The sequence below is a fragment of the Rutidosis leptorrhynchoides genome, chromosome 1, assembly GCF_046630445.1.
Source record: "Rutidosis leptorrhynchoides isolate AG116_Rl617_1_P2 chromosome 1, CSIRO_AGI_Rlap_v1, whole genome shotgun sequence".
NCBI classification, from domain to species: domain Eukaryota; kingdom Viridiplantae; phylum Streptophyta; class Magnoliopsida; order Asterales; family Asteraceae; genus Rutidosis; species Rutidosis leptorrhynchoides.
In genome coordinates, this window is record NC_092333.1 from 83,689,991 (window position 1) to 83,706,442 (window position 16,452).

At 33.7% G+C, this 16,452-nt stretch overlaps 1 protein-coding gene across 1 annotated transcript; it reads right to left on the reverse strand.

The window, feature by feature from the left end:
- Positions 1-4,180: 4,180 nt before the first annotated feature.
- On the reverse strand, positions 4,181-7,367 carry LOC139886230 (GDSL esterase/lipase At5g41890). The gene is made up of 5 exons (XM_071869979.1): positions 7,136-7,367; positions 6,789-6,919; positions 6,446-6,688; positions 5,333-5,591; positions 4,181-4,419 (listed from the first exon to the last, which is right to left on the reverse strand). The coding sequence occupies exons 1-5, from the start codon at positions 7,365-7,367 to the stop codon at positions 4,181-4,183; spliced, it is 1,104 nt and encodes a 367-aa protein (XP_071726080.1).
- Positions 7,368-16,452: the final 9,085 nt, after the last annotated feature.

A 16,452-nucleotide genomic window follows, 5' to 3' on the forward strand; every position in this document is an offset into this window, starting at 1 on the left:
TAAGAGGTGGAGGTGTGTTAGAATACGTATTGCCGAATTGTTTGATGAGGTTTTTCGCGGATTCACGTTGTTTGAAATGATTGTAAATGAGATTAGAAGATGAATTGAGGTTGGTAATTTTAGGGTTAGGGTTTTGAGAACCGGTTTGATTGTGAGAAGAAGATTGATTTTTTCGATTGCCATGTTCAACCTTAACCCATATGCCTTCATTTGGTGGTCTGTAGTGGATATGAGCAGAGGTGGTTCCGGGATTGTAGTGGCGGCGGTTGGAGGGATTGGGGGTAAAGGGAGAGGTCGGGATGTGAAACATGATGCAAGAATGTATATCGAATAATCAGACGGTAAAGAAGATAAAGAAAAACAAAAGAATCTAATAACAGTTATCGGAGAATGAAGGCAGCAATGGAATAGTGGACGGCGGCGATGAAACAGTAAGAGAAGAAGAAGAGAGCATTTTTTATGTGGTTTAGTAATGCTGCTGTTTGTTTAACATGTTTAACGCGATTGTTTATCACGTTAGTTTAGTGCAACCGATACTTTGATCACTTTGATTTTCATTGTTATAGCTTTAATCATGCGGCTTTTCACCCTGTTGCGGTGAGCTCGTTTGTCTAAACAACATAGGATAGGACTCGTTTGTTGGTTTACTTTTTTATTAAATACGGTGTACTCGTCGATCTCCGAATCTGTTTTAATGTGATCGTTTTTTTAGTTAAAAGATGAATAAACAAAATTATTTTTTTATGTATCCCGATATGAGCACAGGGAATACGTGGCAGTTCAGAACCGGGGGATCCATTTCACAGTTGTCACCAGCAACACACAAAAGTCAATTCCGTCATAATTGAAAGATCGAATACTTAATACCAAGATCGGAGGTCTTTTGACCTGTTTCTATAAATATGGGGTTTGACTGTTTTCCAATAAATATATCATTGACTCATCAAATATCAATCAAATCAAATCAAATATATCCGTATATATATCGGAGTACATTATATTATTCGGAGTCCATGAGTTTGACCAATATTTCAAATTTGGATTATTGGAAAAAATTATTAGATCAGCTGGGAAATTGTGTTGCCTTTGGCAAGGCGGATACATGTGATATACGTCTCTATTTTGGTTAATTTTCTATAATCCCGACGTATAAGAAAATCGAACATGCGTTTATTTTGACGGCTTCCAAATGTGGATTATTGGGACATACGAAATTTTCTTACCTTTATAAGTCATTTGAATAAGATATTATAGTTAATTAGTTATTGAGAATTTATAGTAGTAGAAAACACGTGGCATTTAAACCAAATTAGAAGGATTCAGTCTCGATTGTTGAGACCATTTGCTCGGTTTGCAGACTTGTAGTTGCAACCACTCATGACATTTATAGAAGTGAACTTCCTCATTATTTTCACACATATTCTTCCTAACTTCCACTGTACTTCAATTATATTAATTCTCAAATGGTTAGAAGTTACGGAGTATTAGTTATCAATGAAAGATGAAAAAACTAGTTTTTTTTTACCGTTTTATATATATCATTTTAATTTGTTGTGGAAAAAGAACATTAGCATAGATATAAAAGGTTTAAAAGAATTGGTACCAATAAGAACAGCAAGATTACTGACGCTCAAAAAGTGATTCAAAAGATAGAAAAACTTATAACCTAGGAATCTTACTCGTATTTATCTCGTGCAGGAAAGTCAGTGAATTTTGAAAAAGTTCGGGATCGAGAGGGAAGAAAGCTTCGAAGGCCATGGAGAATTTAAGTGTCACTTTATTGGGTGTTTTGATTGGTTGTGTTCGTACTTTGTAATATGCTTCGATGTGCTCTTATTTGTGTTGTCTTAGTTTTTGATCTCCGTCTGCAGGTTAGACTGGTCGTTGTAGGAGATTTTAGTTTGTTTGTTGTTCATGCCTTCTATATTTTTTGCTTTATATGTGTCTTTGTTGGGTTGTTTTGTTGGTTATGTTGTGGCTCATCTCATCGTTCATCGTTAGATAACTTTTAGGCTAGTCTATTATAGGTTTATGATCGTTTTCAAAGTGCGAGGTTTGTCGGGATCTTTGTTCTTTCTAGCTTTTAGTTAATTTATTTATTTTTTGATGAAAGTTCCTTACAAATGCGGAGACATGGAATGTATGTTGATGCTTTACGACCCTCAACTCCTCAAATAGACAAATAATAATGTATTAAAAATTGTGAATTAATTGACAACATTCCTAATTATGAATAATAGCTTCCTTCATATATTTTATATTTTTAAATAATTACGATGTGTATATGAAAATTTTATATTAATATTTAATTTTCGTGATTTGCTTTTCTTATTCGTAAATTCTAACTCACTATCTTCAAGAGGTTAGTGAGGCTCGAGTCAAACCCCCATGTTCTCGTCTCTAATCGAATACATTTCATCAATGGTTCGGCCACGCTGTTATGGGAGTGGTCTCGGAGCTTGTCGGGACGTACGAAATCTGAATTTGATGAGCTTGAGAAATTAGTATCATCTTTTAAAATTTATCCGGATAAAGAAGACACGTTTTCTTGGAGGTTAAGCAGGAATGGGATGTTTACAACAAAAAAATTAGCAAAACAAATTATGTCGAAAATTTATACTACAAATGGCACATCATCGGCGACTATGAAAAACAATTTTGTTCCAAAAAAGGTGGAGGTTTTCGTTTGGAGAGCAAAGAAGGAAAGAATTCCCGTCTTGTCTGAACTTGATAAGCGGGGTATTGATCTTCATTCCATTCTTTGTCCTCTTTGTTAAGTTGAAATTGAATCGGTTAGCCACTCTCTTTAATCATGTGAACATGTTCGAGTTATTTGGAGAAAGGTTCGGGAATGGTGGGGTTTTGATTCAGCCAATCTATCTTTTGACAATCTTGTTTGCGGTTCTACTCCTTCGTCGTGTTCCGAATTGGGTAGTTTCTTATGGCAAGCGGTGGAATGAGTTAGTTGTTATCTTATTTGGAGGAATAGAAACCAAAAAGTTTTTAAGATCTCATGGACTCCTCCTAATGCACTTAGCGAAATTCAAATCAAGAGCTACGATTGGGTTGCGAAGCGTTGCAAAAAGAAAAAAATCGATTGGCATGTTTGGTTACATAATCCAAACTCTCTTTTATTGTTGTAATTTTTATGTCTATGTTGTGATAATTATTAGGCATAGGTTTCTAGCTCGGCATCCTTTCGCCTTGCGATGAATTGTATAATGTACATTATGTTTGATCTCGAGTAATACAAATATTTGCTTTTAAAAAAAAAAATTATGAGTTTTTGCTTTTTCACTAAAAAAATAAACAAAAATTTGACCCATGTTTGGCGCTGATCCAATTTAGTTGTACTCCGCATCATTTATTAGATTTTAAGTCAACTCAAATATTGACAAAAGGATCTCGATTTTCTTCTCACTTTCTCAGTTAATGCAATAAATTTTTTTATAATTTTTGTTGGGCTCACTAGTGTATGTTTTGGATTAATGTTTGATGTAGATCATTGTATATCTAGTGTCTTTTGCGAGAGCCTGCAATGCTCTTGGCTTTAGTCTGTAATTTGAGGTGGCATTTCTTCTTGAATGCTGCTTTCACTTTTTATATACTCTTGTTTTTTCGCCCAAAAAAAAAAAAAAAAAAAATGGTATATATCTTGATTGCATTGTTGTATCTTCTTGGTTGAATAAGTTTTATTTTGAAAAATTAGTTGTTTTTATATGAAATATCATTTTTTGTTAAAAAAATTCCGGTAAATACTTAATATTTCTTTATAAATACTTTTTACTACTGTAGTATATAATCTTATATGTAAATAATCTAAGTAAATACTTATGTCAGTATTTCTTATGTCATAATTTAAGTATATTTATATGTAATGCAAAGATTAATTCATTAGCGAGTGAACCCAAATATAGAAAATTAACCAAAATGCATGCTTAAGTAAATTACTTTGTCATAATTTAAGTAAACTACTTTGTCATAATTTAAGTAAACTTATCTGTAACGCAAAGATTAATTAATTAGCAATGAACTTACATATAGAAAAATCAACCAAAATGCATGTCTAATACCACGCGAGAGTTATCGATGACCTAGGCACTACAAAAGTCTCACTAATCGTTAATCTGCAACCATTTGAATGAAATATGTGACACGATTTAATCACAATCTTGATAATTCAAAGTCTGTGATAATGAAGTTGACGAACGTTTAAAGGGGAACAAATGTTCTCATCGCCATTTAGCATATGTTGTGCTATGATGAAATTGGCTGCTTGTCCAGGATGATACGAGTCGAAAAATAAATACTTTGATCGGTCTTCGCAGAGACTTGTGCTAATTTCACTTTCATCCCCAAGCCGAAAGCATAATGGAGGAATAGATCCCCCACAACACGGATTATTAACATTCTCGAACCCTACACATATATTAACCAACGTATATTAGCAACGAATTATACTAAAGAATCTTAAACGAGTATACGGGTAAACTGTTCCATGTTTAGACTATCTGAAGATGATGTGTATTAATATTCAGATGTACGCGGCTTAAACCCGTTTATATCTTATCGGTCATGACCATTTTCACAAAGCACCCTAAGATATGATGTTAGTGAAGTTTAAACCTTAAACTTATTGAGGGGATATCAGGTCTAGAGTTTTCATCGGTAGGTTTTGAGTTTGTTTGTTTTAACCGGTTTGATTTGTTCAATTTTTTAAACTTCCAAAATAAAACCAAAATCAAATTAAAAATCGAATTCAATAGTTAAAATCTAACCAAATCGAATTAAAATTACAATTTGGTTTGTCGATTCGTTTCACAAAAAAATCGAAAAAACATGAGATTAAAAAGTCATTAAAAACAGTATTCAACATAGGAAATTATAGGATATGCATGATTATAACATACAAACTACTTAAATAAAGAGTTACTTTTTAATCACATTTGAGTTCACAAAGCTATGTTCTATATTTTCAATTCGAGACAAATTCTTTATATTTCAAAATCACATCAAAGCAAATATATTAAAGTTTTTAAACGTTAAATTATTCAATTTTTTCAATCGAATTTGAAAATGTACACATATATACTAGTATTAGTATATATATATTATTAATAAGTTGAAATCGATTTTCAATTTTCGGTTTAATCGAATTTGAAGCATTCAAAACTGAAAACCAATTATTGAATTCGGTTTCAATATTAATTCATGCGAAACAATTTTTTAACTTTAGTTTGGTTCCAACTAATGGACTATCTTAGGGTGGTTATAATAAAGAATATTGACTTTTAAATAATAAAGGTTGGATGAAAGAGTAGTAATTAAATACCATAACTCCGATAATTTTGTAACATTCCCATTATAACGTCGTAAGAATTTGCATAGACGAAAATGGAACCAAATCCCATCTCTTGGTTTAAACGTTGCACAACCATACGCAACTTTTGATTGTATCCTTGGATTAGCGTGTTCATTTCTTCGTGGCATTTTCCAGGTGCTAAAAAGTGTATGTCGCGAACAAAGGGTATGCAACCAAGAGGGCCAATGTCTACTACGACCACCTTTCGAGCCCCTAGTTTATGCAATCGCTTTACAAAACCAGTAGTTAACAATAGATAACTATATCCGAATCCGAAATGTATTAATATAGGAAGCAATTAAAGGATAAAAACATACTACATTCTTCTCATAATAATTGTCTTCACCAAAATTTTTATTGACTTTGCGATATATCGAAGAATTGTCAAGTTGTTTACTTTTTATTTAAAGAAAATTTGACGGAAAGTTATTATATATAAAATAAAATGATTAAAATTAATAAATTGTATAAAATCAAAAGTTGTTAAAAGTATTAATGGTTACTTTTCGCGAATTAACAATTTTTGAAAGGAGGATAAATAATAAGATTAGACAATTAAAAATAAGACATAAATAACAAATAATATAAGAATAATTGAATCTATAATATGTAGTTAACTACACTATGGTTGTTTAACAAAATGGAAATATGTGTGTAATGGAACATGATAGGGGTAAAAAAACATATAAAAAACCATTGTAAAAGTCGCTAGTCGGGCATATTTGTTAACGGTACGTTAATCGAATTTGACATAGAGTATATATATCTGGCCATTGTTGATTGAATATTTTGACTTTGTACAAATAAATCCGATTTTAACCGACAAAATTATACTTTTAACTACTTTGACCAAATAAATCACTCAAGTTAAGTAGTCAACACCTAATCGGACTTCTTCAAAATCTCGACTAGTCAAGGACTAGTTAGCTTAATCGGCTAATGTTTTAAACCATGAACACGAGTAATTTATTTAAAGTTTTATTGGTCAAAACATCAACCGATCATTAGTGTCGTTAACAGTTTTATATCCCTTAAAAATGAAGTCCACAAATAAGTTATTGAAAAGGCTAGATTAATAGTTACCTTTAGATGTAAAGTCATATTGGAGATCATGGTGTCTTGTAAAGTAGTTGGAGTAAAATCGTAGTTGCCAACAAAAGGAAGATTAGGAAGGAAGTAAGTTATTATATCATTGGATCCAGTCGTTAATGAGAAGATTGCATTTTTTAGAAGATGTTGTGTACCATTTTCTCCCATCATTTTCACCATTTCACCCCTATTTCGCTCAAAACTATCGATTTGCTTGCTCAATGGTATACGTGCAACCTGCACATGTTACGTTTAATTTTATATTTCATGATACTATATTAAAAGTAATCGATCTGATTTCATGAAAGTTGTGAGTTCTGTCGTATATTCGACGTACAAATAAGGTACCAGTGTCCTCTAGTATTCCGGAAGCTCCTGAAGCGTAGTTTATGCCACCATGGATCGCGTTAGATAATGCGTTACTAGAGAGAGATGGTATAGGCAGTGTCTTGGCTCCCAATGCTCGAGCTAACAAAATAGTGTTTATAAACACCGAATAATAGCATTATGGATTTTTCTAAACCTATTAATTTAGGTTGTTATTATTATAGAATAAAGTATTTGTAGAACTAAATAAATACTACATAGTTTTAGTAGCAAAACTTAAGTTATAGTCTTACAAAAATGTGCTCTGTCTAGATATATATATATATAGAAGAAAATATAATGGGAAGAAACTGGTACCAACGATGTCAACAATAGTGAAACCATTTGTGTATCTTCCAGTAGGCTTCCCACCAGTTGGCGTAAAATCGATCCCATACGGAGAGTAATTGGCTTTCGAAAGACTTGGCAAGTAGTTATTGTTTCCAGCATCCACAACCGAGTCACCGAATGCAAAGTTAGTGTAGCTAACACAACGCGAAAAACGAACCAAGCATGAAATGATAATGATTAGGAACAATTGTGTACTCATTTTGGTTTGAGGTAAGTAGAGAATTGGGGTAAAATAGTGAGTTTATAAACAATTACATTACGTAATATGTAACAATGAAGTTGGCTAGCATACATGTTGCATGACGACCATATCTAAAGGAAAGTGTATACTTGAATTGAACAAGTCTAAATGGAAATGGTCTTTGCACATATCATTTGTATTGATGATTAAAACCGTACCATGTCAGATGACGAATTCACGGGACCATCATCGTTAATGGAGGAATCGTTTGCATATGGGAGATGAACTATAAGGATGCACACTACTTTTTAGCTCGGGGTAACAAATAAACTTTGCTGAGGTATAAGGTTTTTTCCTGTTCGGGAGGACGAGTATTACGACCACATACTCTGATGTATGCAGCCCAACATGATTACTTTCTGACTGTTTCCAACTCTTCTCTGAACATCACAAAATATTCGTCCTAGACAGGATTCGAAAACATGAGATCTCTTGCAAGAAACTCAATGCCCCAACTACTCGACTATCTTGTGATGGTTTTAAACTTTAGAGAAATTATATAGGTATAATAACAGTACTCCGTAATAATTATCAATAAATGATTTTTAAACATTTTGATTATATAGTACTCCCTATTGGTTTATACTCCTAGTCACGAACAAAATTTTTAAGTTAGTTTACCGGCTTCGAGAGAAATTTGTAATCTTCTAAATATAAAATGACGTGGGTTCTATTTTGATTTTCTACATACTTTTTTTTTTTTTTTTTTTGAAAAGCAAGTAAAACTTTCATTGATAACTCGGAGAATTACAAGGCCCTATAAACTATAAAATATTTTCATGATAGGAATATAAATTTACATTGATTGGAATAGCGAAAATACAAAAACGTACCAATAACAAGCTTGAACTAGGGGCCACTAAACACCACGACACTTGAAGAAACGAGCTGAGAAGGAGTAACCATACAGTACCGCTAATGCGATGACAAAGTTGGGAACTTCTTCCATTTAACCAAGTGAGAGTGGAGACCCCAAACAAGAGAGTTATCGGAAACGTATGCCTTCAGTCGGATGTTGGGCCGAGAGATGTTGAAACTCCAAGTTAGCCGATACCCGATCTATTGACATTCGATGATGTATAGGATGTCGGGTTTATTAGCCATTGATGCCACTCGATGGATGCTTTTTTTTTTGTCTTTTTGAAATCAATGCAAAAGATTGGGTTTGTATTTCGGATAGGATATTGGCGGTATTCCATTCTTTCTTGTTGAATACGTTGGCGTTCCGATGTTTCCATAGGATGTAGATCGATGACCATTTTGTGGCTTGCCAAATATATGAACAAAGTTGGGATGTGGTGAAGGTTTGATTATTTGAGGTCATGTCATGGAAAGAAGAGAAGGTATTATTGGGTAGGTTCCACCATTTTAATGTTAGGTTCCAAACGGATGTTGTAGATGGGCAATGGAATAGGATATGATCGATGGTCTCAATTTGTGAATTACAAAGGGGACAAAGAAGTGTATCAAGGTCTATGTTGCGTTTGTCGATTTCGGCTCTCGTAGGGATTCGACCTAGAAGTATCCGCCATATGAAGATATTGATTTTTTGTGGTAAAAGCTTGTTTCTAGGTGTGGTTATTTTGTTGGTGTGATTTGCGAGTTTCAAGTTGTCAAGGATTGAGGCAAGGGCTTTTGTAGTGAAAATACCGGATTGATCTAAGTTCCATTTCCAAGTATCGGGTTTATTGGAAAGATTAATGGAAGCTAAGAGGTTATTTAATTCCGTTAGTTCATTTAGTACCCTCCCGCTAGGTGGTCTTAACCACCCCCATGATACGGTAGTAGACGAGTTAATCGTTGTGATGCGGTTTGATACAAGTACATCTTTGTTGGATTCGAGCATGAAAAGTCTTCGAAATTGTGTACTAAATTTTTCAGTTCCGCACCAAGTGTCCAACCAAAACTTAGTCTTATTGCCATTGCCGATACATTTGTTGATAGATGAGGAGAGATTGGTGCCAAGATTGTCCACGAGTTTGCCTGCTTTGATGATCTCATTCCATATTGTGCAACCTGAAATATTTCTAGAAAAAACGTTAGTACAAACCCCCCCCCCCCTCCCCCCTCCCCATAGATGCTCAATATGATTTTGACCCAAAAAGCGTTTTTTCCGTTGTGGAATCTCCACCACCAATTGCAAAGTAGTGATATGTTTTTACAAAACAACGACCCGATGTTCAATTCACCTTTATCATATTCCTATTTTATCCAATTAATTTTATTTTCCGAATCCGATCCGCCCCAAAAAAAATTTCTTCTTTTAGATTCAAGTGTGTTGATTATTTTAATAGGTGCATGAAAGAGGGAGAAGTAGTATAAGGGAAGACTGGAGAGTACAGATTTGATAAGAGTAAGACGTCCACCGTAAAACATGGATTTGGCTTTCCAGTCAGACAACCGTTTATCAAAATTTTCGATGATTGGTTGCCACGAGGATGCTTTGGTGGTGGGAACTCCGATAGGGAGCCCGAGATAGGTGAATGGGAGTGAACTGGCAGAACAGTCGATATAATTGGCCATAACGTCAACTTCTTGTTTTGTAATCCCGATACCATATAAGTTGCTTTTTTAAGGTTTACTTTTAATCCAGATATGTTTTCGAAACATTTTAAAAGTTTGGAAATGTTTCTTGTGTTACGCTAGCTTGCTCCATTCACCAAAGAAGATCGTATCGTCCGCATACTGAAGATGGGAGACCACAATCTTGACGTGCCCTGCACAAATGCCGCGAAATTGATCATTTGCAATTGCACGTTTGGTGAGGATGTTGAGGCCCTCCGCGGCAATGATGAACAGGAAAAGTGAAATTGGGTCACCTTGACGGATACCCCTCCAGGAGAGATTTCCGCAGTTGGGAATCCGTTGATAAGGATGGATATAGAAGATGAAGTGATGCACGCACGAATAAGATTGATCCATTTGGATCCGAATCCCATGTTCATCATAGTTTCAAAAGGAAGTCCCATTCGATACAATCGAATGCCTTTTCGAAATCTACTTTGAAAATGAGACCTTTTTGTTTTTTTCTTTTTAATTCATCAATTATTTCATTTGCAATTAGGACACTGTCAAGAATATTTCTACCTTTTAAGAAAGCGGTTTGTTCAATTCCTATTATTTTATGAATAACTTTCGATAGACGATTAGATAGGATTTCGGTGAGGATTTTGTAGTAGCTGCCAATTAAATATATGGAATTTTTAATTGCCCAACCATTTTATATGATTGTGTAGAAGATTAACCTCATAGCTCTTTTTTTTTTTTTTTTTTTTTTTAATTTTTGTTTTTTGACTAAACTAATGATTACTATTAAAATTGGGATGCCTTCATCAATAAATGAAAGATCCAACAAACCGGTACAACAACCTGACGACCATTAAGGCTCGAAACGTGTAGACAATCAAGAACAAACCTAAAGCTAGCTAACTCTATCCGAGCCCAAAACTCTAACGACTATAACATAAACCATGCCAAACAAACCAACACGGTAAAACAAACCGATACAACAATACAAGACAAAAATCAATCGCAATAAACCTATAATGCATACAACTAAAAACAGGTGAGTAGGAGACGCCGTTACCAGTCCGTTTATCCGGACGTGACGTGATCCCCTCGAGCTTATCAATATGGACGCCTTTGCCACTGCGCGACGGGAATTGATAGGTAATAATGTTCGAAGAGCGAATTTTAATATGAACACCCCCGCATGGTGGAATCTCCCCCCGATCCACCAACTTTTGAAAAAAATCCCTTTTTATTAGCAATTGAGGAACTCACATTAATAACTTCTACACCAATAGCTTCTGAATTACTTGCTTTGTTAGCGTCCAAACAAACCGCTTCTTCTTCGTCTTTTAAAGACAACCCGTCGCTAGATTTCTTCACCTTCTATTTTCTTTTTCTGACTTTCAGTGGCTTGGGATCAACAACTTTCTCAACATTAACCGACTCAACAACGGATCCACGGGGTGACGAACCATCATCTAATGAACTATTGGAGACTAAAACATCTACGGATCCATGATCCTCCACCACAGGAACAACTGGTACCGATACAGGAACATTCAAAGGAGTATTATGTTGAGAAACTGTAGCAGAAACAATGTCCAGACTGGTTGTTTTTTCCAAAACTGAAGCATTCTCAACACTTCCAACATGTACCCCGACTTCAGTACCTTCTTCATCTTCCCCGTCGTTTAAAACATCAACAGCAACTACGCAAGGCGTATTTAACGTGATCGAGTCATTAAACTCAACATTATCGTTAACTAGCAAAGCCTCATTAACGACCTCCATGTGTTGGCCAAAAATTGGATGATCACAGAAAACAATTCAATTTGAAATAGCCAATAAATTCGATGAAAATTCGTCTTAAGTCTCCAACTTCAGTTGGTTTTAAGTCTCCAACTTCATAATACAAAAAAAGGCTTTATGTGTTTGCATCAAATCAATTCAGTCAGGCTTTATGTGTTTGCATCAAATCAATTCAGTCGTAGACACACTTTGAAATACAAAATATCAGGCAAAGAGATTAATTAATAATAATAAAATAATATAATATACTTAACATCAATAAAAAACTATTTGTATATTTTAACCGATTACTTTATTACTATATACTACTCCCTACGTCTGATATTAATAATTTAGTATTCTATTTTGGACTATCTCAAATTAATAGTCCATTTTCATATATAGATAAGAATAATACGGTAAAGTTTTATTGTGCTCTTAATATGTGGATATGAAAGTATAGTATTTATATGACATTCCTCCAACTGTGGGTAAAACTGAAAAGTAGACAGAAAGTATAGTATTTTTATGACATTTCCTTAAACTGTGTGTTTTTTGTCTGTATACTATTAATATGAGACAGAGGGAGTATTATATTATCCATTAGAGGATGAATAGTAACTAGAGGTAACAATGTCATTTTTCAGAATTTATTTTTAATATATAGTTATTTATATTATCTTATTATTATTTTTATTATTTTATTATTATTTTTATTATTATTATTATTATTATTATTATTATTATTATTATTATTATTATTATTATTATTATTATTATTATTATATTATTTAATAGACAAAAATGGTGAATAGTAACCAGGGGTATTTTCATCATTTCACCTCTTTCTTTATTAAATTTTAACTAACTTTCACTACACCAATAAAGCTCCTTACACTTTTTTCATAAATTCAAAACGACCCCTCAAATAGGGGGTAAACTGTCAAATAACCATGTTCATAAAAAATCATAAATAAACTCCACCCAAATATTCAACGGGTCATATCTTCTCGCTCGCAACGAGTTAAATTTTTCCAACACCATCATTAAACTCGAAATAATTTTAGGAACACAATGTCACCAACTATACACAAAATGGACGCTTTTTAAAAAACGCTAAATATTTGAGTCCACATTTCATACACGTTGATTTTTTCCTCACGGGCTCCGTACCTATTTTCATCTATTAACAACATATACATATGGATCTTATTATTTTAAAAAAAAATTATTTAGTAATTTTTTTGATATTACTCAATAAATATTCTATTCTTAAATCATATGGAGTGTTAATATAAGATAGCGAGTTAATTGCGTTAAATTTTAAAAAGTCAATAACACCATAGCGAAACGCGAAAATACACATATATTGTTAATTTAAGATAACATCTTAATCTTTAACGGTTTATACCTTTTCGTTCGACTCGAGTTGCGCTTCAACGACATCATCGTTAGCCACGAAATAATTTTGCAAAATAAACATAATAAAATACATTGGAAACCGAACCCCGGCGCGAAGCGAGGGTTGAAAAACTAGTTACAACTATTATGTTAATAACAAATGTCGACACGATTATTATCATATATACTAAATACAAGAGGGATTCTAGCCCACTAAGTTCCTATTCATATTCCACACTATTACTCATTTTTTACCCATTTATTTTTCTAGTATGTTTCAATTACTTGAAGAAAAAGGGTGAGATAACATATATCAACACATACTGTGATGCCCCGTACAAAACTATCGTGTACGAATCATCAACAACAGGATCATTACAAGGTCAAATACTATATGCGGTTTCAAAAGAAGTTTGCATTCGTGAATAAAGGTGATGTCTTAACCAACATCAAATGTCTTACAACAAAAGTATGCTTCAATGAACAGAAGCAATTAGTAATAGTATGTGACCCAATGGCCGTTACAAATCATTGTTTCAAAAGGCAACATAGTTTGAATGCAAATAAAATGGTTCATGCGGTGACAACTCTAACAAGCGCAGCGGGTGTCTACAAAGCATGACTAATATAGCGGAAGCAAGCAAACCTTAAGCACCTGAGAAAAACATGCTTAAAAATGTCAACACAAAGGTTGGTGAGCTATAGTTTAAGTATAACAGTAATGTAAGGTAGGCCACGAGATTTCAGTGCTTCAACAGCGTTTCAAAACAGTATGAAAAGTATATGTATAACCGTGGGCACTTGGTAACTAACTTAACGTTTATCACCCCCTAAAAGTACACTTAGCGAGTGCGTATGTTTATGAAGTATTAAACACCCGTTAAATGCTAGCGCTACTATCCCGAGTGGGGATGTCAAACCCTATGGATCCATATCTAAGATTCGCGTTCACCGGTTCAAAGACCAATGACTAAACGTTACCGAGCTAAGGGGAAAGTTTATGCCGTTGTATAACCCACACATATATAAGGTTTAAGTACTCGTGCCTAGTATGTAAAACGTAAAATGCGCATGTATTCTCAGTTCCCAAAATAGTTAAAGTAAAAAGGGATGCTATAACTCACAGTGGGAAGTAGTAAAAGTCGATACGCGGAAAGGTAAGCAAAGTAGTTGGTCTGAAAGGTCCTCAACCTAAGTCAAAAGTTACTAAGTCAGTAAATCGTTCCCAAAGGTTTAAATGTATGTAAATTAGGTCTTAAGTATCATCATCATTCATCATTAAACAAAAAGTGTAAAGTAAGTTTTAAGTCAAGACTAGGGTTTGAAATAAAGGCTGACTTCGTTCAGTCAGCACGACCTCTATACAAACTGAAATAGGGTGAGACCAGTGGCCATGGCTCTGTATACGAGTTGCTTAGGTACTTACCAATTTCCAGAACCAAAACAGTCTTCGTTTGACCGTGGTGATGGTTTAAGTGCGAGTAGGTCAGAAATTTCAGCACAACGTTAATAGGGTGTAGTGACTTTCGGGAGGCCATAGATCCTAAACTGTAACTCGGATTAAGACGAGGTCTAAACAGAAAATCATCTAATCAAACAGAACTAACTGAAAATAAAATTTACAGTAGCCCAAGTAGTCTGATCAGTTCCAGAAACAGTAGCTAAAGGTGTTCCGGTGGGTTCTTGGTGCTTGATGCTCATCACGGTTCTCATCCTTGATGCGTATAGCTTCAAGTGTACAACTCGTTGATGGGTTTGCATCATCTTAGCCAAGTTTTGACCATCATAACACTAGTGTAAGTCTAAGATAAGTTGCACAACTCACTTAAGAGTTGTATGTAGTTTGATGAACCAAAGTTACATCAAGATCTTAGATCCGACACATACATGAGTTACAAAAGTAATATTAAGCTATAAACTTGAAAGTAAACTAAATAATCAAGATCATAAGTTGTAGAACATAGTTCTTAGTTAGATCTTAAAGATCCTAGACTAGAAAGTCTAGATCTAGTGTTCCTAAGTTAGATCCTAAGTTACAAAACTTGGATCTACACTTTAATGAAACCATAAGTTATGAAACTTAGATTTTTAACTTGGAAAATGTATGTAAGCTTGTAAGCTCTTATTTACAACAAAATTAGAAGACCATAAGCTATAAAAACTTAGATCCAACATAAGTATATGAAGTTATAACTAGAAAGTTATACTTCCATGTTCTTGAACTTACAAAGTTAACTTTGGTTCAAGAAAAATGAGATCAAGATTAACTAGTAACACTTGACCAAAATAGCAACATCACAACTTTAAAGTACTTACAAAAGAAGGAAATAAATTAAAGTACAAGTATTTTGTTCATGTTTTGTTTCATACTTAGGAAGATTCAAATCAAAGTTTGAATCTTAGGATTTAAGTCTACAAACATGAACACAAGTATGAATATGAAACTTATGAACTTTAAATCTTGAAAACATTAAATGTAGAACCATAAACTAGAAAGTTTAGGTTCTTGTTTGTTCTTGTAATGACAAGATAATATGAAGAATAAACTAGGAAGTTTGATTCTTGCAACTAGTAAGTAAACAATCAACAAACAACAAGTAACTTAAACAAGTAAAAGATGATGATGATGTAGGTTTATGGGTTCGGTTTTCTCAAGAAAAAGAAGAGGAAAAGAAGCCTTGTAACTTACAAGTTTGAGAGAGAATGAAGAGGAAATGAAAGTGCAAGTAAGAGTGTGTGTGAAATGTGAAGTAATACACTAGTAATAAGTAACAAAAAAAAAAGTTGAATCCTCCCTCCTCCCCATGAAAACTCACTGCCAAGGGTGTCCAAAGAGGAAGGTCAAGCTCCAACTTTCTAACATGGGGAGATGGTGAATGCTTGGAATGGTAATAAAGCTAAAGGATATGGGAAAATGGTGTAAATGTGTAAGTAACTAGATTCCTCATGATTAATTAATCCTTGATCTTATTCTTAATAATTCATTAGCTTAATGTTGGGCTAACTAGTCCATTAAGAAAGTAGGGTGGGCTTCCAAGTCCATATCAAATAATAATAGCCCAAGTTCAAGTAAGTATGAAATTAATCACATAAAGCCCAAGTAATTAACTAGCAACCTTAGTTAATTAAAAATGACTAATAATAATTAATCATGAATGTAAATAATATTCCAAAATATTATTCGTGAAAGGTACGTGTGTCACAAAGACGAGTCGGGATATGTAAAGTCAAGTACGGTAACAAGTAAATGTATATGAATACATTTATTAAATCACAAGTATTAATAATAAATATTAATAAATAAACGTTGTAAAATTCCGGGTTGTTACATTACCCACCTGTT